The sequence below is a fragment of the Chroicocephalus ridibundus genome, chromosome Z, assembly GCF_963924245.1.
Source record: "Chroicocephalus ridibundus chromosome Z, bChrRid1.1, whole genome shotgun sequence".
Taxonomy (NCBI): Eukaryota; Metazoa; Chordata; class Aves; order Charadriiformes; family Laridae; genus Chroicocephalus; species Chroicocephalus ridibundus.
The window spans coordinates 37,438,684-37,461,513 of record NC_086316.1 but is presented as its reverse complement, the minus strand read 5'-3'; the positions used below and the strand labels follow the sequence as shown (position 1 = coordinate 37,461,513).

The window sequence follows — 22,830 nt, the reverse complement described above, 5'->3', positions numbered from 1 at the left end:
AGTAAACAAGCAAAACACCTGGTCTGATGAGTAGTTGCAGCTGATGACAAGTTGAAAGAATGACTGCTTGTCTTCAAGTGAAAGCTGCAGCTGCGCTACTGGTGGCCTGTGCTGTCAGGTGTTGGGGAAGTCGGTGCCTAACTGATAGGCAGTGGCATTTATCTTCTGAAAGCTACTGGCAGTTCGTAAAGACTAGTAAAACTTGGTTTGGATGTGTCAGTTTGGATCAAAAAAAGCTACTTGTGTTCTTTTTGCTATATCTGCTGCTGTTAACAGAATTACCCTAAAAAGTTGATTGTTTCATAAGTCATCTTATATGCATCCAAACAAGGAGTTAGCAGGATAGCTTATTGCTACTGAGCACATCAGAAGCATGTTAAAAACTTTTTTCAACTTTAGTGTGGAACATGACATTCTTTGAGACTTCTAATAAAACTGTATAGTAGAAGTTTTTACATTTTGTGAGTTAATTTTTTTGTTGATGACATCTCATTAAGAGTTTAAGATATTTGCATGATGGCATTAAATATATTGTTTTGTCATTCATCATGTTTAAGAATTCTAAGTTTTATGGGTTTTAGTTTATTTATTAATCCAGCAAGTGAGGCTTAGTTACATATGCTTTAAAAGTCAAGATGTTCTCAAAGTACATCAGTTTATTTTCAGAAAATCAGGTTTTATCCCTCCTTATTAATATCTTCAGAACTATCAGTGTGAAACTGAAATGTAAATTGAATTCAGAATGGTAGTTTTAGGAAAACTCAAGTGTCATTTGCTTTCAGTGAAAATCTTCAGTGAGGTTTTGAATTAGTGATAGTTAGTGGCTTAGTTCCTAGAAAATCAGTTTGAACTGATGAATTAAGTTTTGTCTTCAGTAGCCGTGTGTCCTTAGGTTCAGAGGACATACTTAATGATACACTTCATTAAGTGCTAGCAAAAATTGTGACTTTAGAAGGATTAGGAAGTAACTTTCCTTTTTAAAGGTACGACTTCAGATCTGTTGGGTAGTAATACTTGGGGACATACCAATAAAAAAAAAAGTTACCTGGTAGAAAACTACAACTTTTGAGGTGTTTTAGTTGTCTTTACAAACATAGCTACTTAACAACCAGTGAAATTAAAACATGTAGTAGTTTATATTTTTGCCATGAATTGGAAATCTTGGGGCAGAGAGGAAGTATGTAATACGTACAGGTATTATGAAATATTTACAGCTGCTTGAATAGCAAGTCAAAGTCTTACTGCAAAAGGGTATGTTAGTTTCTAGATCTGAAGGATTTTCACAGTTTATGGCTTTGTGGCAGGGGAGTTTTTTGGTTTATGTTTTTTTGGGGGCACGTTTGTTGGGTTTTTTTGAAGTAGAAAAATATAATGCTAGATTACAGTTGATTCTCAACAAATACCTTCCCTGGAGGAAAAAAAAAGCCTCAGTTCTATGCCTGTGAGACTGAATATGATAGTGTATCACAGCAGTGCTCTGAGTTTGGCTTGTTTTCATAGTCATTGATGCTTCTGTGCTAATATATTTTAATTCATAGTAAAATATTTTGGGGTTTAGTAGAAAGACAATCCTTATGCTGTGTTCTAGTAAAGTAATTAGGCAAGTTAATTGCTTCCTGTTGTGTCTTGAAGTACTTTTAGAAAGTTGATTGTTATTGCCCTGGTATCATTCAGCATTGTTGTTTATACACTGGTAGATTTCAGGGAGAGATGAAATGTGGACAAACTACTAAGCTTCTGTGAATCAATTTTTAACTGTAATTCCACAAATTCTTACAAATTCCTGACTGTGAATGTCTAAGTTAGCTCTTCCAAACATAATATGCATCTTTATGAAAATTGGAAATGACTGAATTTTTGTCTCACTATTGCTATTTTTTTCCTAGGAGTATTGCTCTGTGTTTCTCTAGTGTTCCTAGAAATTAATGAGTGCGATTCATGGAAGAATTGACAAGTGTTGTCAGATGCAAATACCTCAAGGCATGTCCTTGTATGTTCCCTTATTCAGTAAGGCATGAACATACGGTACACTTTTTCCCTCATCTGGGTCACTAGTTAGGGGCATTCCTCTGTTTTTAACCCCTGTGTGAAAATTGACCGCAGGTTCTAAAACTGAAGTAAAAGAGAGAAGACAGCACTGATTAACAGATTACAGAGAACATGATTGCAGCAATGACATTTCTTAAGGAAATGAAGCTAAAAGGGTGATCTCACTTCACTTGTATTAGCCATATGCAGCACTGAAGTTAGGGATTAATCTGGATAAATGTTTCCTGTTTGAAGTAAGCTAACCTGTAATTCTCGAAATTTTCAGGTGATCACAAGTTTCTGTAATTAAATCCTGAAAAGGACTTTTAAAAAGTTATTTATCTCCCTCATCTAGAGGAATGGGATGACTAAATGTTTTAGGAATCTGGTGAGTTTAGGTGTAGAGAATCACCAAAAACTTCCGCAGATCTGTGAACCAATGGCTTGACAAATTGCTGGCTTCAGTAGTCATTGCAGTGGAATCAGTGTTTTGGTACCTCTTATGTGTTGGATTTTTTCAACAGATTTTTTTTTTTTTTTTTTACTTATACAAAGCAAAGTTATTTTCTATGTGGTTGTGAAGGTGGTTTGTTTCTAATAAATGGAAATAGTTGATTTCTGCTTTACCTCTGGAGAAGGTAATTCCACTTCTTCTAATCTAGTAGTCATTCTTCCCTGTACTAAGCGCAGTGGTTTTTAAGAAGCTTTCCTTTTGGTATGTAGTTGACTTTGATGTGATATGGAACTTTCCTACGAACCTATGAATGTGGGGGAAAAGTAGCAGCCCTTGTATTTGTTTAGCTGTATTGTTGCCTATATGCCCTCTGTTTGCTGAATGTTTTCAGAGTAACAAAATATGAAGGAACTCAAAAATATTGAGTATGAAAACAAGCACTAAAGTGAATAAAAATATTTTTATCTTGACGAAGTCAGTTAATGCTTGTCATAACCAAGTCTCAAATCAAACTATATTTTACCTGTTTTGTTTTTCAGAGTACTGTAATTGAACGTGCAGCTTCTACGTTTGAGGAAGGACAAATTCATGATTGAATGGTGGATTAATCAGGAGCTGGTTTATTCCAAGAATAAGACGATAACCTGGGAGTTGGGAAGAACTGGATTTTCACCCTAGTCCAGCAGCTTTGCTGCTCACTTAAACACAGATGAATGAAGACCCCATTTGGAAAGTCACCAGGTCAGCGGTCCAGAGCTGATGCAGGTGAGGTGGCTTTCTGGGTGGTTTTAGTGGGTAAAAGGTGTTCTTACTTTGTAGATTTTTTTTTTTTGTATGCTAATATGTTAATGGTTTTATTGAGGTGTTATCATTCCTCTCATAAAAGAACATCTACTTTTGTTATATAAACTGATGAATCGAAAAGGCATATGTAAATTTAATTTAGCATTACAGATATACGTATAAGAAGTGTTTAATATAGTCTATATTTTTGAAGTTTTATTAGAACTGTAAGTTATGTAAAATTTTAAAAAGGAACAAAATCAATTTTGTTTTGGGATTACATTGACGTATTAAGGGGAGAATTTCTCTTGTTTATCAGATGTGCTGGAACATAAAAAGAAACTTATTCACCATGTATTTGTAACAGAGTAAAACTCTTCATGGTTGTATAGAAGCTGATCAGCTAGTAGTTGTAAAAGAGAATCTCTTGAAAACACTACAAAAATGCAAATACTGTTGCTACTGTGTGTGTTCTCTAAAGTGAAATAGGTTAGTGAAGGTATTATAAAGCAATTTTTTTATTCAGAAAAATGCAACTTTGAATAAGCTTTCATCCTCTTATGACGAGTTAGGCTTATTCAAAATTTTGCAGCGTGAAAGGCTAATGGATCTTAGTCAGTCTTTTGTGCTCTGTAGTAAGAACTATCAGCAGTGATGCAAAAAAAAGCATCAAGCAACCAAAGAAGAACTGTTCTGTAAGTTGATACTTGGTCCTGTATAAATTTAGCTAGACTCTGCTTCAGCTATGCATTGTGGCTGGACTAGTGTGGGACAGGGACTAAAAGTTATCATTTGCAAGTCAGGAATTCTACAGACCAGCATTTTGAGGATGAAAAGGTTACAGATGAATGTTGTTCATCCTTCTGTTCAATTATTTGCTTTTTAGTTGAAATTACTTATTTACAGGTAAATTGTTTTGTATATTTAGTAATTTTTTTCCTGTTACGAAGTTACTTTGTATTTTTCAGTTGGGAGGAAGTGCCCTTCCTATCCCGTGTTGCAGCAAAACTCACTAGTCAGTGACCTGTGCCAGGAAAGACTTTGTAGATACATGATGCAGCATATTTTCCGTCACCAACCATTGTGAATTGGTGCTTTCGTAAAAATCTCAGGAAACTGTCATGTGCACTTGTGAAAGCTCAGTTAACTTTTAAAATACCCAAGCAACAGTCATAGAATCATAGAATTGTTAGGGTTGGAAGGGACCTTAAAGATCATCTAGTTCCAACCCCCCTGCCGTGGGCAGTGACATCTCCCACTAGATCAGGTTGCTCAGAGCCCCATCCAGCCTGGCCTTAAAAACTTCCAGGGATGGGGCTTCCACCACCTCTCTGGGCAACCTGTTCCAGTGTCTCACCACCCTCAGGGTGAAGAACTCCTAATGTCCAGTCTGAATTGTCCCATTTCTAGTTTTAATCCATTCCCTCTAGTCCTACCATTACCTGATATCCTAAAAAGTCCCTCACCAGCTTTCTTGTAGTCACCCTTAAGATATACTGCTAGGCCACTAGAAGGTCTCCTCGGAGCCTTCTTTTCTCCAGACTGAACAACCCCAACTCTCTGTGTGTCCTCATAGGAGAAGTGCTCCAGCCCTCTGGCCATCCTTGTGGCCCTTCTCTGGACACGTTCCAGCACGTCCATATCTTTCGTTTAGTAGGGGCTCCAGAATTGGATGCAGTACTCCAGGTGGGGTCTCACGAGAGTGGAGTAGAGGGGGAGAATCACCTCCCTCGACCTGCTGGCCACGCTTCTCCTGATGCGGCCCAGGATACGATTGGCTTTCTGGACTGCTAGTGCATGCTGACGGCTCATGTTGAGCCTCTCGTCCACCAGCATCCCCCAGTCCTTTTCTTCAGGGCTGCTCTCAAAGCCAGTCACTGCCCAGCCTATATCGGTGCTTGGGATTGCCCCGACCCAGATGGAGGACCTTGCACTTGGTCTTGTTGAACTTCAGGAGGTCGGCATGGGCCCACCTCTGCAGCCTGTCAAGGTCCCCCTGGATGGCATCCCTTCCCTCCAGCATGTCAGCTGCCCCACACAGCTTGATGTTATCACCAAACTTGCGCAGGGTGCACTCTATGCCACTGTCCGTGTTGCTGACGAAGATGTTAAACAAGACCGGCCCCAGTACTGATCCTTGAGGGACTCCACTTGTCACTGGCCTCCACTTGGACATGGACCCCTTGATAGCCACTCTTTGGGTGCAGCCGTCAAGCCAGTTCTTTATCCACTGAATTGTCACTCCATCAAACCCATATTGTATCAGCTTGGAGACCAGGATGTCATGCAGGACGGGCTTTGCTCAGGTCCAGGTAAATGACGTCAGTTGCTCTCCCCTTGTCTATTGATGTTGTGACCTTCTCATAGAAGGCCACCAGGTTTGTCAGGCACGATTTGCCCTTGGTGAAGCCATGCTGATTGTACCCAGTCGCCTCTTCATTATTCTTCTGCCTCAGCAGTGCCTTCAGGAGGACCTGCTCCATAATCTTACCAGGCATGGAGGTTAGACTGAGTGGCCTGAACTTGGCCTGAGAGGCCTGGTTCATCCTTCTTTCCCTTTTTGAAAATGGGGATTATGTTTCCCCTTTTCCAGTCAGTGGGGCTTCACCAGACTGCCATGACTTTTGGAATATAATAGAGAGCGGTTTAGCAACCTCATCCGCTAGTTCCTTCAGTACCCGTGGGTGTATCCCATCAGGTCCCATGGACTTGTTCACTTTCAGGTTCATCAGATGGTCACGAACCTGATCTTCACTTACGATGGGCAGTTCTGTCCAACCCCTGCCATTGTCTTCTGTGATGCTGGGAGTGTGGCTGGAGCCCTTGCCAGTGAAGACTGAGGAAAAGAAGTCATTGAGAACCTCGGCCTTCTCCATATCACTTGGCACCAGCTCCCCTGTTTCCTTTCTGAGGGGGCCCACACCCTCCCTAGTCGTCTTCTTACCATTAATGTACCTATACAAATTTTTGCTGTTTCGCTTGATCTCCTTGGCTAGATTTAATTCTAATGAGCTTTAGCTTTTCGCACCAGGTCTCTTGCTGTTCAGACAGCTTCCTTATGTGCCCCCCATTCTAGCTGTCCTTTCTTCCACTCCTTATAAAGTTTCTTTTTGTGTGACAGTGTGTCCAGGAGCTCCCTGTTCATCCAGGCAGGTCTCCTAGCATTCTTTCCTGCCTTCCTCTTTGTCGGTATAGTTTGCTCCTGGACACAGAGAAGGTGATCCCTGAATACTGACCAGCTGTCCTGGGCCCCCCTTCCCTCTAGAGCTTTGTCCCACAGCACTTTGGCCAGCAGATCCCTGAAGAGATCAAAGTCTGCGTGCCTAAAGTACAGGGTCGTAAGCTTGGAATATATCCTTCTAGTTGCCCTGAGGATCTTAAATTCTATTGCTTCGTGGTCACTGTGGACAAGGTTATCGCTGAGTCTCATGTTGGTCACCAGTCCTTCCCTGTTGGTGAGAACGAGGTCCAGCATAGCACCTTTTCTTGTTGGTTCCCCTACCATTTGGAGGAGGAAGTTGTCGTCTGTGCATTCCAGGAACATTCTGGATTGCTGGTGCCTTGCTGTGTTGTCCCTCCAGCAGATGTCAGGGTGGCTGAAATCCCCCACGAGGACCAGGGCCTGTGAATGGGAAGCCACTTCCATCTGCCTATGGAGGGCCTCATCTGCTTGGCTCTGCTGGTCAGGTGGCCTGTAGCAGGTGACCTTCCCCTGTCTTCCTTTTAATCTTAACCCATACACTCTCAACGAGCTCCTTGTCCTTCCTTATGTGGAGGTCCATCAATTCTAGCTAGTCACTGATGTAGAGGGCAACTCCTCCTCCCCTCATACCATGCCTGTCCTTCCTAAACAGCTTGTATCTGTCTATCCCTACATTCAAGTCATGGGAATCATCCCACCAAGTTTCAGTAATGGCCACTATGTCATGGCTTTCCAGCAGCATAGTGGCCCTTAATTCATCCTCTTTATTGCCCAAGCTGCGTGCATTCGCGTAGAGGCACTTCAGCTGGGCTAGCCGTGTCACCCTCTTGCGCGAATCCCCCTTGATTCCCTTGGTGTGTCCTGGTGCATCGTCTCCGGTTTGCCTTAGGGCAAAAATTTGAGAGCCCTTACTAGGACTCCATCCCTCTGCCCCGATGTGCTGCCCCACTGTTTGTCACAGGCAAGCATGAAATTATTGACTTCTTCAAATCTAGTCAATGACGCCTGCCAACTCCTGCCCCAGAATCCTTTTCCCCCTCTGGGATAAGTGCATCCCATTAGCTGCTCGCAGCTCTGGTGCCTCATATACCAAGCCGTGATCGTAAAACCCAAAGCCCTGTCTACGACACCAGTCCCGGAGCCATGAATTAACCTGTTGACTCCTCCTATATATTCCCTCATCCATCGCTGATGTCATAGGGATGGAGGAGGACACAACCTGAGCTCCAGATCCCTTTACCAGTTGCCCTAAGGCCCTGAAATCTTTTTTAAATGATTGTGAACCTCTCATTGCTACCTCATCACTTCCCACCTGAAAGACCAGAAGTGGGTAATAATCTGAAGGTCTCACAAGGGTGGAGAGTTTACCTACGATGTCCTGTACTTGGGCACCTGGGAGACAGCAGACCTCTCTATGAAGCAGGTTCGGTCTGCATATTGGGCCCTCTGCTCCACTCAGCAGGGAGTCACCTACAACGACCCTTTGATTTTTCTTTTCAGGGTCAGTTTTGATGGCCAGCCTGAGGCGAGTTGGCCTTGGTGGCTCTTATGGCTTTCAAGAGCCCCTTCCTTGCTTGCAACCAGTTCCTCCTGCAGAGCCTCATACCTGTTCTGCAAGGGCACTATAGGTGTTGCACTTCTTAAAGGAACCTGCTTGCTCTGTTTATTTCATATGTTCTGTCGGACAGAGACCTGTTCCCATTGACCCTGCTCATGCAGATTACTATGGGACGGCTGGGAGGCTTGCTGGTGAAAGGATACGGAATCCTCTGGTCCACTAAAAGTTACCTCCCATTCTGTTTGTGGAAATGGTCGATTTCCCTCTCTCTCTCTCTAAAGTTCCTCAATCTACTCGTCTCTTCTCTGAGCTCCATCACTTCATCTTGGAGCTGTGCCACCCGGCTGAGCAGGTCATCAGCCTGCTCACACCGCACGCAGCCATGGTCAACGTTGTCGCCTGCTGCCAGTGAAAGGCTGTGGCATTGCTCACAGCCTCTGGAGGCTTCTTATAGTCTTATAAACGGTGGGTGTTGCTGGGTCCGCCCATGCTAGCTCAGCAGGCCCGCCCACAAGCTGTCAGCCTTGTGTGCACAGGCACACCACTTTTCCCAGCTTCTAAGAAGCGCCAAACAGAGCTTTTTGCCAGCCCTTTTGGCTTCAGATCACTTCCCCAGAGCAGACTGGTGCAGTCCATGCTGGTGCTATCAAATGCTCATCCAATTCATTGAGAACTGAAACAACTGACACTGGAAAATTTCTCTGAAAGCCTTTGGAAATTTTCAAAACTGTATTTACCTGTGGTGAACTTACATTAATGTCAGTTTACTGTCACTCATTTGAAACATCTACTGATTTCAAAGGTAACTTAGACAAATATTTCTAATAAAAGGTTTCAAAGGAAAGACCCATTACAAAGTTTTGAACACCTGATTCAGTGAGCTTTCATGCTGTCGACTTGATGAGTCATTCTTCCTCTTGACAGTAGCAGAATACCTGTGGGAGTAGAATTGTATTTATAAGAGAAAAGAAAGGAGAGCGGGCTTTGACCTGGTGCTTAACTTAAGTCTTGTTGACTTCTAAGCATTAACTAGGCACTGTGCCCAGGTTCAGAGAATTTAGACACTAGGTATTTAAGGTAACTGTTGGAAGTATTTTATCTAATGACTTCATTGTGATGTGTGATAAACAACAAAATACAGCACAGATTTGAAGTGTTATGTAGAGGGTGATTAAGTGGCTGGATTTTTATTCTGAAAAAAACCAAAAAAGTTAAGCTAGGACACCTCACTTAAATATGTTGAGAAGAAAAGTTTGCTTCCCATTTGTTCTGTTGACTCTTTTTCTTTTTTTTTTTTTTTTTTTGAGAGAGAGAATTCATAGACTTAATATATTAAGAATCATGTTTTCCATTATTTATTCATTATAGTTTGTCCTATAACTGACACCATGCCAGATTGTCATTAAAATTGACACACTTTAGATGCAGGGGACGGGGTTAAGGGAGGGGTATGAAATTATCTGCTGATGTTTCTTGATTATGGATATGCATTAGCAAAGAGTCCAGCAGGCAGTTGTCATTAGGAGACTGCATAGCCTATTCTACAGTGAAAGCTGGGCATGGGACTTGAAAAGGCAGCTTACTGTGCAGGAGAGACAGAATGTTTGTTTATCACAGCAGTAGTTTCACTGATAGTGGTCAGATTCTTCGTTTGAAAAGAACAGCAAAGGTAGTAAATGAGTTCACTGGAGTTTGTAAAATGATGATTTTTCATGGCTGGAAGAGAGGCCTTGCAATATTACATAAATTAACATTATAGCAAATTAGTTTGTGTTTTTCTATTTTTTAGAGAGTGTCTCTAGGAGAAAAAGCTATTATAAATGCAGCCAGGTAAAATGAGTGGTCTGTCTTCTTTTTGGAAGGAGAACTTGGTTACAAACAGATGAAAGGATATTCATCCTTAGTTCTTTAAAAAAGTTTATTTGATAGGGAAGAATGACTTCTAGTCCTGCAGTTGTTGTGATGTTGTTCTATGCTTTTAGTGTCAATGGTGTCAATGATCCTTGTGACCTTTTATAGCCTGCTAAGTGGTCATAGTGATGTTTTGGGTTGGGTTTGTTTCCTTGTTTTTTTGGGGGGAATGTTAAGGATTTACCATAGTTAAGTGACTAATGAGCTTGATAGTTACTTTATTTGAAATAATTAGTAATGAGAATAACAGGTGGGGGTAAGTATGACATTTTTTACCTACATAATTGGAGAGATATGGGTTTGATGGATGTACTGTTGTATGGATAAGTAATTGGCTGTACAGCTGCATCTAAAGAGTTACAGTCAACAGCTCAATCTCTAACTGGAAACCAGTAATGTATGGTGTCTGTCAAGGGTCACCCAGAAGGACCTTGGAAGGCTTGAGCAGTGGTCTTGTGGAAACCTCATGAAGTTCCCAGAGGACCAAGTGCAAGGTTCTTCATCTGGGTTGGGGCAATCCCCAATATCAGTACAGACTGGGGCGTGACTTGAGGGTGCTGGTGGGTAATACAGCATTACTATATTCTTTCTATTATTTCTCTTCTTGATTAAAAGATGTGGTGAAATGTTACAAATGTTATATTTGACCTGTTAATCATGTAAAATCATAAAACCATGGGATTCTAGGAGACTCTTGGATCGTGTACAGGCTACAAAAAAATATTTGGAAGTATAGATAAATTAGTGGTTGTGTTAAGTATTCGTATAGGCCAATATGAGTACTGTTAAGAAGTGTAATGCACTATCAAAGCTTTTTGCAATTGACTTTGATTTTGTCCTGCTGTAGAGTCTTACCAATCAGTGACATTACAGGTGTGGTGGCTTCTTTGAAAAAGCCAATTTTCATCTGTCCTGGCTGTTTGCCTACAAAGGAAATGCCTTTATTTGCTGTAAAGTAGGGGTAAAAGAGGAGGACATTTGATTAAAACACCTAGGCTTTTGAAATATGTCTCTACGGGAAAACATACTTCATAGTTCCATCTTGAGGAAACAAAGGGTAGAATTGAAGATGGAGAAAAGAAGGGAAGATAGATTTTTTTTTTTTATTATTATTTTTTTGTAACAGTAGAGTACGTGGCTACAGCCTCTATGAGTTTGTTGAAATATAGAGTAGCTTTCCAGGATATAGTTTCAGTAGATCAACCAGCTGCTCCTATGCATGACAGGGTGCCTGTCTCTCCAGTATAGGGGAATACAGATTTTATTTTTTAAAAATTAACATTATATAATATAATCGATTGTAAAATAAGTTGTGATTACCCATGTGTTTACACTTCTGTTTGACCTAGTGATCACCTGTAATACTGTGTAAGTGAAAGGCATGGTCCTTTGGATCTTCCTAGCAATTATCTCCCAGAGGTACAGAATCCCACCAGACTGCCTGATGGTCAGGAACAATTGTAATGCCTTTACTGGATGATTTGAAAACAAAGTAATTTCTTAGTAAAGAAAAAACTAGGACACATTAGGTCATATACAGGTTTCTGCAGTTCCACCCTGCGCCCCCCCACCCCGCCTCACTTAAAAGCAAGTGTAAATTGTTTCAGTACTGTCTTTGTGAACTAAGAAAAGAGATCCCACTCCTAGATACGACTTGTTTAGGATTGCAGTGAAGTCTTGTGGCAGAGCCAGACTTCATTTTATCTCTATACTTCTGGTGTTCTTTGAATAAAAGGACTCTCTTCCTTCCCTAAATTCTTTTAAGTTGGGGTTGGGCAACACTAGGTGTGAATAAGCACGTTGATGTATTTCTTAGGTCCCTGAAAGTAATTCTGAAATAGCCTCCGGATACAGAATAATTCCTGTGGGATTACTGCTGTTCCCACAAAAGATTCTGAAATAAAACTTAAAAACATCTAGCTTTTGCTGCTCATTGTAAACACAGGGGATATTCAGAGAAGTAAGATATTGTGGTGTGTTTTGAAGAACCTGTATGATTTTCCTGGATTGAATAGAGGGTGCCATCTGATGTGACAATAAAACCATTGCCAGTAGCTTTTTCCTGTCCTTCTCCCTATTCTCTCCTCCTGTACACCTCAGCTAAAAAGACAGGTATAGTTCCCTTGGAGTTAACATCCTGAAAGCGTGTTTGTTTTAGTGTGTCTTCTCTTACCCCTTTTTTTTTTTTTTATTTGTCTAGAGTAAAGTAGAAGTACTCAGAAACATGGTTTCTAGTTTTGCTGTTGAATTTTAGGGATCTGTTGTGAGCAAATTAACCAAGCCTCAAAAACCACAAAGACCACATGACAACTGAATGCTTAATTATGTTGCTTTTTGACTGGGAGTTGGAGTTTGTATTCCCTTTCTATTACAAAAATGTGTTTCTGTGCTCTTATATAAGTGACTGAGACATAAATATTTTCTCTGATCCATCAAAGTTTGAGTCTTGGTTGCTTATTACAAAGAAGATCAAAACTAATATGTTTACTTGTGATTTTTGTTCAGTGTTATTTTTTTATATTTTTATGTTCAGGGCAATTTAGTTGTACAGAGTATTTTGAGTGTTATCTAAAATTTCATAGAGTGTTCTAGTTGGAACTTGTCTTTCCATAGTTAAGAGGAGGTAAAGAATGTGAATTTAAACCTATTCAGTTAATGGCATTCATGCTGTGTAGAATGTAATAACTCTCCTTTATTGTTCTTTAATTAGTATTAACATCTTTGAAGTCACATTGCTGCTTGTGATGAAACTGTGCCTGACCCCAAAATATTTGGGATGCAGATGCTGTTTTCTCTTGAAAGATTTCCTGGAAGGTACTGCCCTTGAAATGTTTGGGATTTTTTAAATGCCTTTCTGCTTTGGACTGGGCTCTTGACAGAGAGTGACTAATACAAATTAGACTTCTGTCACAAGCTGTTTAGATAGTACTGGAGGCTTTGGGAGAATTTATATAAGCCAGGTTGCTGCTTTGTTATGTTCCGCAGTCATTAGGTGAAGGAAAAGATTTCATTAAAAAAAAATTTATTTTCTCTCAAAAATGTTTTAAGTCATTAAGATATAGCAATATGACATCATAGGCATCACTCGTTAAAACATGCATTTACAAATAAATATCTTTGTAAAGAAACTCTACAAGCTATTGGCAATTCTGAATTTCAAAAGCAGGGTCTTCTGCAGAGCTGATTCCTTGACATATGTGCTGGTTTTGGCTGGGGTAGAGTTAATTTTCTTCATACTAGCTAGTATTATTTTTCCTTTTCATTATATTATTAATATTAGTAGTATTAGTATTTTATTTCTGTTATTAAACTGTCCTTATCTAAGCCCATTAATTTTCGCACTTTTACCCTTCCAGTTCTCTCCCCACCTCCATCCTTCTGGGGGGCAAATGAGAGAGCGGCTATTTGGTGTTTAGTTGCCATCCGGGGTTAAACCATGACAGTCCTTTTTTGACACCCAATGTGGGGCTCAAAGTGTTGAGATAATGACAGATCTGACCAGAGCATGTTCAAATGAATTTGTTATACACATTTATTATATTAGTTAAATAGTTGCTGGTCACAATGTTGCTTTGTTTGTTCACATTGTGGTGTTATGTAAATTCTTATATGCTCTCTGTACTCCCTGCAGTGCTGTTTATCACCTCTGGGAGAGGGATCGGGATTATCATTTTGCTGTCTGTGTAACACTGATTTATGGTATAACATCACTGTTCGTGAGTTTAACTTAGTATGTTTATGTGGTTCAGGCTGTTCTGCCTGAACCTCAGGCACCATGTCTCAGAATGTATTAAGAACTGCACCCAATCTCTGGGTAAAACAGGGGGATACTTTGCCTCACTGCTTCATCTCCCTTTTCTCTTCTGGACCAGGTGCAACAGCTTTTGGGAATTTTTAGTATCCTTGGAATGTTCAAACCAGCATGTTCCTATTGCTAGGTCTCCGAAATGTGTTTCAGGTCTTGTTTAGGGTTAAACAAATATTTAAGAATACCACCCAGCGATCTGCCCCAAGGTGGGATAGTCATGGGTGGCATTGCTGTAGGACAGTGTGGACAGGTATCTAGAGGTCTTCTCACCTCCAGTGGTTTGGAACTTCATTCTTAAACAGCTACAGGACCCTAATGAAGTGATAGAATATTTGAAAGGAAAATGTTTTGGCTGTTCCAGAGAGGCACGACTTACTGCAATATGCTGGACCCTGGCCAGTATTTACCAAAGACTGCTCAATTTTATGCAGCACCCTCAGAGAAAAGAGAGGGAGAACAGACGTACGGGCACTGCGGCTACTCCAGACCCCGCGACAGGCACTGCAGGTGAACCAGAAAACCACCCCATGCTGGTATCAGTCGCCCCTATACTGAAGAAGAAACGTACAAAGAAATCAGTTCTCTTTGTAAGGGATGATGATGAACCACGGCCATCATGAGAACAGGAGGAAGAGACAGAACTAGAGATAATCACTTGATCCCTATCCCTGAGTGAGCTGTGTGAGCTGTGAGATATGCAAAAAGATTTCAGACGCTGCCTGGGCAAGCACATTGTCACCTGGCCTGCTATGATGCTGCGATGATGGGACCAATAGGTTGGAATTAGAGGGTGGGGAAGCCAAGCAGTTGGGATCCCTGTCTAAGGAAAGTGGCATTGACAAGGTGATTGGGAAGAAGACACAAGCCCTCAGTCTCCGGAGCCGACTCCTGTTTTTTCCTCCCTGTCGTGAGGGAAAGTTACCCCTTCAGTGAAGATGTTTTATGTCATCCGGGCACGTGGACCACCACAGAGAGAGGTATCCAGTGCCTGAGGGAATTCGCCACATGGGAGATTGTTTATTATGATCCGGACAATGTGCATTTACCCACAGATCCTGATGAAGTCCAATGCACGCAGCCCATGTGGCGGAAGTATGTACAGAGTGCACCATCATCGTATGCCAGCTCATTGGCAGTGACGAAATGGAAAGGCAAAGAGGGATCAATGGTGGATGAGGTGGCTGTCTGACTCTGGTGATGTGAAGAAAGTTTCTCTTCCTCACTTGTCTGAGCTGTGGAGAAATTGTCCCAGAAGGTCCAGCAACTCAAAGAGAACATGTCCTACTCCCCACCTGTGTACGCCAGTATCTCAGCTATTAGAAGGAAGTGTTTGTCTGCTCAAGAGAGAGGATCCACCTGTACATGCCAGTATCTCAGCTATTAGAAGTAAGTGTTTGTCTGCTCAGAGAGGATATAGAGGGTACACATCACAAGGCACCCTGTGTTTTACCTGCATGACCACAGAGAGGACATGAGGAAGTGGGATGGACAGCCTGCCTCAACCCTAGAGGCATGGATACGTGAGTTGCAAGGAAGAAGAATCACAAAAGGGGATCCATCCAGGAAAAGTGCTGCTCCAGTTTCCAGCAGGCAGTTCCCCAGACAGAGTAGAAGGCCTGATCTTACTTCTGATCCTCCTGAAGGGACTTCTTTTTTTTTGTAAGAAGTGAGTAACAAATACTATAACCAGGATTAGAGGGGTCCTGCCCCCACAAAAGGGACAACTGGGTTTATTGGACTGTGTGAATTCGATGCTCTGGCATGTCAGATTCACAGGAGCATAAGGCTCTAGTGGACACCGGTGCACAGTGTACCGTAATACCATCAAGCTATAAAGGGGCAGAACCCTGTATTTCTAGGGTGACAGGGGGATCCCAAGACACGGTTATTGGAAGCTGAAGTGACCCTTACTGGAAATGCGTTGCAAAAGCATCCCATTGTGACTGGCACAGAGGCCCTATGCATCCTTGGCATCTCCATCAGGAGAGGGTATTTCAAGGACCTAAAAGGGTACCAGTGGGCTTTTGGAATAGCTGTCTTGGAGATGGAGGAAATTAAACAGCTGTCTACCTTGCCTGGTCTCTCAGAGGACCCGTCTGTTGTGGGGTTTTTAAAGAATCGAAGAACAACAGGTACCAACTGCTACCACAGCGGTGCATCAACAGCAATATTGCACCAACCAAGCCTCTCTGATTCCCATCCATAAGCTGATTAATCAACTAGAGAGCCAAGGAGTGATCAGAAAGACTTGCTCACCCTTTGACAGTCTTATATGACCAGTGTGAAAATCTCATAGAGGGTGGAGGCTAACAATGGACTATCGTGGTCTGAATGAAGTCATGCTGCTGCTGAGTGCTGCACTACTGGACGTGCTAGATCTTCAATATGAACTGGATTCAAAAGCAGTGAAATAGTATGCCACAATTGATATTCCTAATGTGTTTTCCTCAACTCCTTTGGTGGCAGAGTGCAGGCCACAGTTTGCTTTCACTTAGAGGGGTGTTCAGTACATCTGGAATCAACTGCCCCAGTGGTTGAAACACAGCCCCACCATTTGCAGTGGGCTGACCCAGACTACACTGGAACAGGGTAAAGCTCTGGAACACCTGCAATACATTGACAACATCATCATATGAGGCAACAGAGCAGAAGAAGTTTTCGAGAAAGGGAATAAAATAGTTCAAATCCTTCTGAAAGGCAGTTTTGCCATAAAACGAAGTAAGGTCAAGGGACCTGCGCAGGAGATCCAGTTTTCAGGAATAAAATGGCAAGATGGACACCCTCAGATCCCAATGAATGTGATCAAGAAAATAGTAGTTATGTCTCTATCGACTAGTAGAAAGGAAACACAAGCTTTCTTAGGCATTGTGGGTTTTTAGAGGATGCATATCCCAGATTACAGTCTGATTGTAAGCCCTCCCTATCAAGTAACCTGGAAGAAGAACAATTTAAAGTGGGGTCCCATGCAATGACAAGCTTTTTAGCAAATTAAGCAGGAAATAGTTCATGCACCAGCCCTGGGGCTAATCTGGGTAGGGCAAGAAGTTAAAAACGTGCTCTACACTGCAGCCAGGGAGAGTGGCCCTATCTGGAGCCTCTGGCAGAAAGCACCAGGGGATACTCGTGGCTGACCCAAAAGGTTTTGGAGTCGGGGATGCAGAGGATTTGAAGCCTACTATACTCCAACAGAAAGAGATACTGGCAGCATATGAAGAGGTTTGAGCTGCTTCGGAAGTGGTTGGTAGGGAAGCACAGCTTCTCTTAGTACCCCGACTGCTGGTGCTGCGATGGATGTTCAAAGAAAGGGTCCCCTCTACACATCATGCACCATACTACGGTGGAGTAAGTGGGTTGCACTAATCATACAGTGAGCCCAAATGGGAAACCCCAGTGCCCTAGGAATTTTGGAAGTGATCATGGGCTGTCCAGAAGGCAAAGGTTTTGGAATGTCACCAGAGGGGGAGGTGACACATGCTGAAAAGGCCCCACTGTATGTATAATAAACTGCCAGAAAATGAGAAGAAATATGACAGCTTCTGTTGCATCATGGGAAAGCATCAGAGGTAGAAGGCTGCTATATGGGGTCTTATACACAGCCTGCTGAAGGAGAAGGTGAAGGAGCCAGTTTGCAGATGTGAAAGCCATCCACATGGTTTTAGATGTTGTGAGTCAAGAAAAGCGGCCAATACTCTAACCGTTTACTGACTCATGGATGGTGGCAGATGCCCTGTGGGGTGGTTCCAGAAACGCAAGCAGAGCAACTGGCAGTGCAGAGGCAAATGCATCTGGATTGTGGCAAAAAAGCATTGTGGCAAGATATTGCTGCCTACGTAGAGAAGTTGTATGTAAAAATACATCACATAGATACCCATGTACCTAAGAGTCAGGCCATTGAGGAATGTCAAAACAACCAGCAGGTTGATCAGGCTGCCAAGATTTAAGTGGCTTAGGCAGGTCTGGACTGGTAACATAAGCGTGAATTATTTGTAACTTGGTGGGCCCGTGACACCTCAGGCCATCAAGGAAGAGATACAGCATATAGCTGGGCTATAGGATATGGCAACATATAGCTGGGCTCATGACCAAGGGGTGGACTTTGCCATGGATGTTATTGCACAGGTTATCCATGAATGTGAAGCATGCACTGCAGTCAAGCAAACCAAATGGTTTAAACCTCTGTGGTATGGAGGATAATGGCTGAAATATAAATATGGAGAGGCCTGGTAGATTGATTATATCACACTCCCACAAACTGCCAAGGCAAGCGCTGTGTGCTTAAAGTGGTGGAAGCAACCACTGGATGGCTGGAAACATATCCTATGCCACCACCCAGAACACTATCCTGGGCCTGGAACACTATCCTGGGCCTTGAAAAGCATGGTGATATGGCACCCCAGAAAGAATTGAGTAAAACAACAGGATTCATTTTCACAAGAACCTTCGCCACAGAGCACGATATTGAGTGGGTATATCACATCCTCTATAATGCACCAGTCACTGGGAAGATTGAACAATACAATGGACTTCTAAAAACTACACGAGAGCAATGGGTGGTGGGACCTTAAGACAGTGGGATACACATTTAGTTAAAGCTACTTGGTTAGTTAACATCAGGGGATCTACCGCTTGAGCTGGCCCTTCCTGGTCAAAGCTTCCACATACTGTAGAAGGGGATAAAGTCCCCATAGTGCACATGAAGAATATGTTAGGTAATATGCCTCAGGCAAAGCTAGACCCATCTGTGGGATTGCTTTTGCTCGAGGACCTGAGCGCACTTGGTGGGTGATGTGGAAGGATGGGCAAGTCTGATAGGAAGTTCCTCATGGGTATTTGTTTTTGTGTGAGAATAGCCAATAAATTAAATTGTGTGATGTTAATTGCTGAGTAACCCTGGCACTTTTTGTCATCACTACTACGATTTCTATATGCAGTATCCATGGTACTACAGTAAGATTCACCCAAACTAATGAAGAATGAACTTTGAAAACAGAGTAAAACACAGCGGTGATGGGAGCAGACTGGCACACAGCAACTTCTTGAGATCAACACCTTCAGCCTGTGGGCCATGGGCGTGGGCCATGCCAGATACACCAGCTGCAAGCTCCAGATACAGCGTGCAACAATCCAACACCATGCACCATCTTTCATGCCCTGAGAGACTGTTATGACAGATGGAGCCCAAAGTCATGGATTAAGTGAACTCAACAGAAGTTTTAGAGGGGTGGCCCGTAGACTAAGGGAATGATGTCTGTATGGAAAGAAAGAGAGAGACCACACAGACAAGGAAAACTGGCGGTCATTAATTGAAAAATGTAAGATCTGGGCATGACATAGATAGTATAGAATAAGGGGTGGATAGTGTACTGGTTCCATCAGGGGTGGGGTTAATTTTCACAAGAAGCTGCGACTGGACACAGCTGGGACTGGACTAGCCAGGACTGTCCTGGTCCAGCAGGGATAGGGTTAAATTTCATAAGCAGCTGGGACAGGACACAGGCCTGATGGCTGACCCAAGCTAGCCAAAATGGTATTCGATACTATGTGATGTCTTGCCCAGTATGTAGCTGGGGGAGCTGGCCGCTGGTAGGGCAGGAGTCACTGCTCAGGAGCAGGCTTGGCATTTCAGGTTCCAGTCAGTGAGTGGTTATATTGTGCATTAATTGGGTTTTTTTATATTCTTTTATCAGCATTGTTGTTGTTTTGCTCTTCCTTTGCTATTCTGTTACACCGTCTTTATGGCAACCCATGAGTTCTGCCTTTTTCTTCCGGTTCTTCACCCCATCCCAGCCAGAGCAAGTGTCATTCTTTGCCAGCTGGGGCTAAATCATGACAGTATCTTAAGGTTATTTTACCCTGGGTGAAAATAATCCATCGTTTGAGTTGCATGTTACAGGAACCGTTGTAGCAGGAACCACGTGAACGAACAGATAACAAGCCTTATAAGAAGCAGTGCAAGTACAGCCGTGACCCGAACTAAGCTGGTTTTGTTACCCAGTATCTCCACCCAGCAGACCACCTCTCCTGTCCTGAGTGACCACTTTAACAGATGGAGCCCAAAGTCGTGGACTAAATTAACTCAATGGACATTTCATGGACATTTATGGACACTTTGAAGACATTTCATAGGGGTGGTCTGTAGAATGAGGGAATGATATCTGTGTATTGTATCAAAGGATGGGAAGTGGTGTGGCGGTTAATGAGGATGTACTGGATAATGTGGGACCTAAGCATGGTGTAAATGGTATGGAATAAGGGGTGGAGAATGCGCTGGGTTTGGCTGGGGTAGAGTTAATTTTCTTCATAGTAGCTAGTGTGGGGCTATTTTTCGGATTTGTGGTGGGGTTTTGTTCAGAAACAGTGTTGATAACAGGGGGATGTTTTAGCTATTGCTGAGCAGTGCTTACAGAGCATCAAGGCCTCTTCTACTCCTCAGACTGCCACACCAGTGAGCAGGCTGGAGGGGGTGCACAAGAAGTTGAGAGCGGACACGGCTGGGACAGCTGACCCCAACAGACCAAAGGGATACCTGAAACCATATGGTGTCATGCTCAGCAATAAAACCTGGGGGGAGGTTGGTGGGGAGGTCACTGCTCAGAGACAGGCTTGGCATCCGTTGGTTGGTGGTGAGCCATTGGTTTTTGTATCACTTGTCTTTCGTGGGTTTTTCTTTCTCATCTGTGTGGTGGGTATTTTTCTCTTTTTCCTACAGTTTTTTTAATAATTATTGTAATAATCTCTTTTTAATTATTAAACTGTTTTTATGTCAAGCCATGAGGGTTTTTTTTCTGCTCCCTTTTACCCTTTTGATTGTCCCACCATATCACTAGGGGGTGAAGAGGAGGGAAGTGAGCGACTGGCTGGGTGGTACTTAGTTGCCATACAGTTGTTGCTAAAACATCCCTGTGTTACCAACACTGTTCCCAGCACAAATCCAAAATACAACCCCATACAAGCTACTGTGAAGAAATGTAACTTTATCCTAGACCAGACCAGTATCAATGAGAAGACCGGGAAAATCAGTATCAAGCCAGACATCTTCTGGCCATTTGTCATCCTCAGCATGCATAGCATCCTTCACTTTCACTTTTAACAGGTTCTATTTGAGTTGACCTTAGTAAATGATCCCTAAACATGTGCATATTGGATGTGATCTAAGGCTGCAGTTTTCATTCTAAGAACTTAGTTTGATTTTTCTAGCTGTGCACATCACCTTTTTATACATCAAGTTCTCTTTTATAACTGTTTTTTCTATCACTATCATCTTGTTCTTTCGTATCTCCTCTGCTGACTTCTTCACTACTGCTCACAAGTAGCTTTCTAACAACCTTTCCTCTCTTCAACTTAGTAGAAGCCTTCCATTTTTCATATGCCTCCCAAAATATCCCAGGGATCAGTGCAATGTTCTTCTATCCATGAAAAATCCTACTTACCATTTCTTCATTGCTCTTTTTCAAATTTATCAACTAGCTTTTTCCAGCCTTTGTTAACAGTCACGTTTTGCATCTTCTAAACAGTAAGGGTGCTGTCTGCAGACAGTCTTTTCACTAGTCTTCCTTACTCACAGTGTAAGTCACCTCTCTTAGGCTCTTATTCATTACTGAAATGCTAAATCAGAATTCCTAGTATTATTGAATTGTTAGTAAATAACATTCACCATGTTATGTCACGGATTATTATGGCCTTGAAGCTAGTTATTGTCAAGAGTCCACTACTGTCCTGACCAGGTTCTCTTACATGTTGCGTACAACAAAAGTTTAATGTTTTAATACCTTTTTTTAAAGTTTTTTTTTGACATTGCAGTATTTTTTGATTTAGCAGATAAACCATACAACCATAAGACCACCAGTACTTAACAGAATATAATTATTGCAATATGCAGTTGCATCTCAGTACAAATGTGATTCTGTTTGCTGGTCTCTGTAACATGCTCACCATCACCACACTGGGTGTCCCCAGTTGCTGGGAAGGAATACATGGAATACATACTAGCTTAAGCCTGTTACTCTTCTCAGAGCCCTTTTTGTTCATTGTTCAGTTTTTATATGCTGTTTTAGGTTGAGATGTGTATATAATTCTCCAGTGTTGGTCTTGCTAACTCAGGAAGACGTGTATTTGCACCTTTTTGATTAATTCAAGGGTGAAAAGTTACACAGCCAGCTGATACACCAAACTGTTGTAGATGGTTGATTATCTCAACTGTTACAGCCATTTTCACAGAACAAAGGTCACACAGGCCCCTGTTGTGTTAAGTTCCATTTTCTTTTTAATACTTGTGGTCAGTCAATCCTTCTGTTCAGCCCTGAGTTTCATGAGCATGTAGCCTGTGTCTGTCCCTGCAGAGCACTCTGCCCTTGTAGCAATTCATTGATCAATCATAACATGAAGTGTTTGGTTTCTTTGTGTTTTAACATTCAAAAGGAAGACTTGTATAAGATGGGGTTTTTTGGCATCAAATACACGCTTTATCTTTCTATAATTCCATCTTCATTTATATTGTAGGTCATGCAGGAGTGTCTGCCAGCATGATGAAGAAAAGAACTTCCCACAAGTAAGTTGTTAGTATTTTTACTAAAGTATAGCTCTCATTAACTGGAAGTACTGTTCTAGAAATATATCTAGTATTGTTCCACTCACTTTGTTCTTGTGAAATAATATTCAGTGCGTATATCTGTGTAGAGTCAGACTTTAAATTCTTTCAGGAGGGTGGTAGGAAAGAATGCCCCACAAGTGGAGTTTTAAACATCATTTTGACTGTTAATATGAAATTATCCTTAAATACAATTTTGTAATTCTTTCTGGAATTTGGAGAGAAGGAGCTGGTAGCCAGAAATTAGCTACTTGTACTGTGGGATCTCTGTTCTCTGGCACAGAGCTAATGCATCCTCACCAGGCCAATAAAAACTGCAAAGCATGCTTACTGATAACTCAGTCTGGAAATCTTAGAAATACCTTATCTTACATTCACTACAACTGTAGTTTTGAAAAGGATTTTTCACCTTTCTAAAATAAAAGATATACTGAATTACTTCTGTAAAGAGCCTGCTACTTGTGTATGAAGGATACCTGCTTATCCTATGCATATATGA

General features: G+C 42.0%; 1 protein-coding gene across 5 annotated transcripts in view; it reads left to right on the top strand.

The window, feature by feature from the left end:
* Positions 1–22,830, top strand: part of SPIN1 (spindlin 1) — a 66,375-nt gene that overhangs the window by 29,543 nt on the left and 14,002 nt on the right. For all 5 annotated transcript variants that reach the window (XM_063319557.1, XM_063319558.1, XM_063319559.1 and 2 more), the window contains 2 exons: positions 3,022–3,247; positions 22,244–22,292. In XM_063319557.1, coding sequence (XP_063175627.1) covers positions 3,196–3,247; positions 22,244–22,292 — 101 coding nt within the window. In that variant the 5' untranslated portion in view covers positions 3,022–3,195. The remainder of the gene's footprint in view (positions 1–3,021; positions 3,248–22,243; positions 22,293–22,830) is intronic.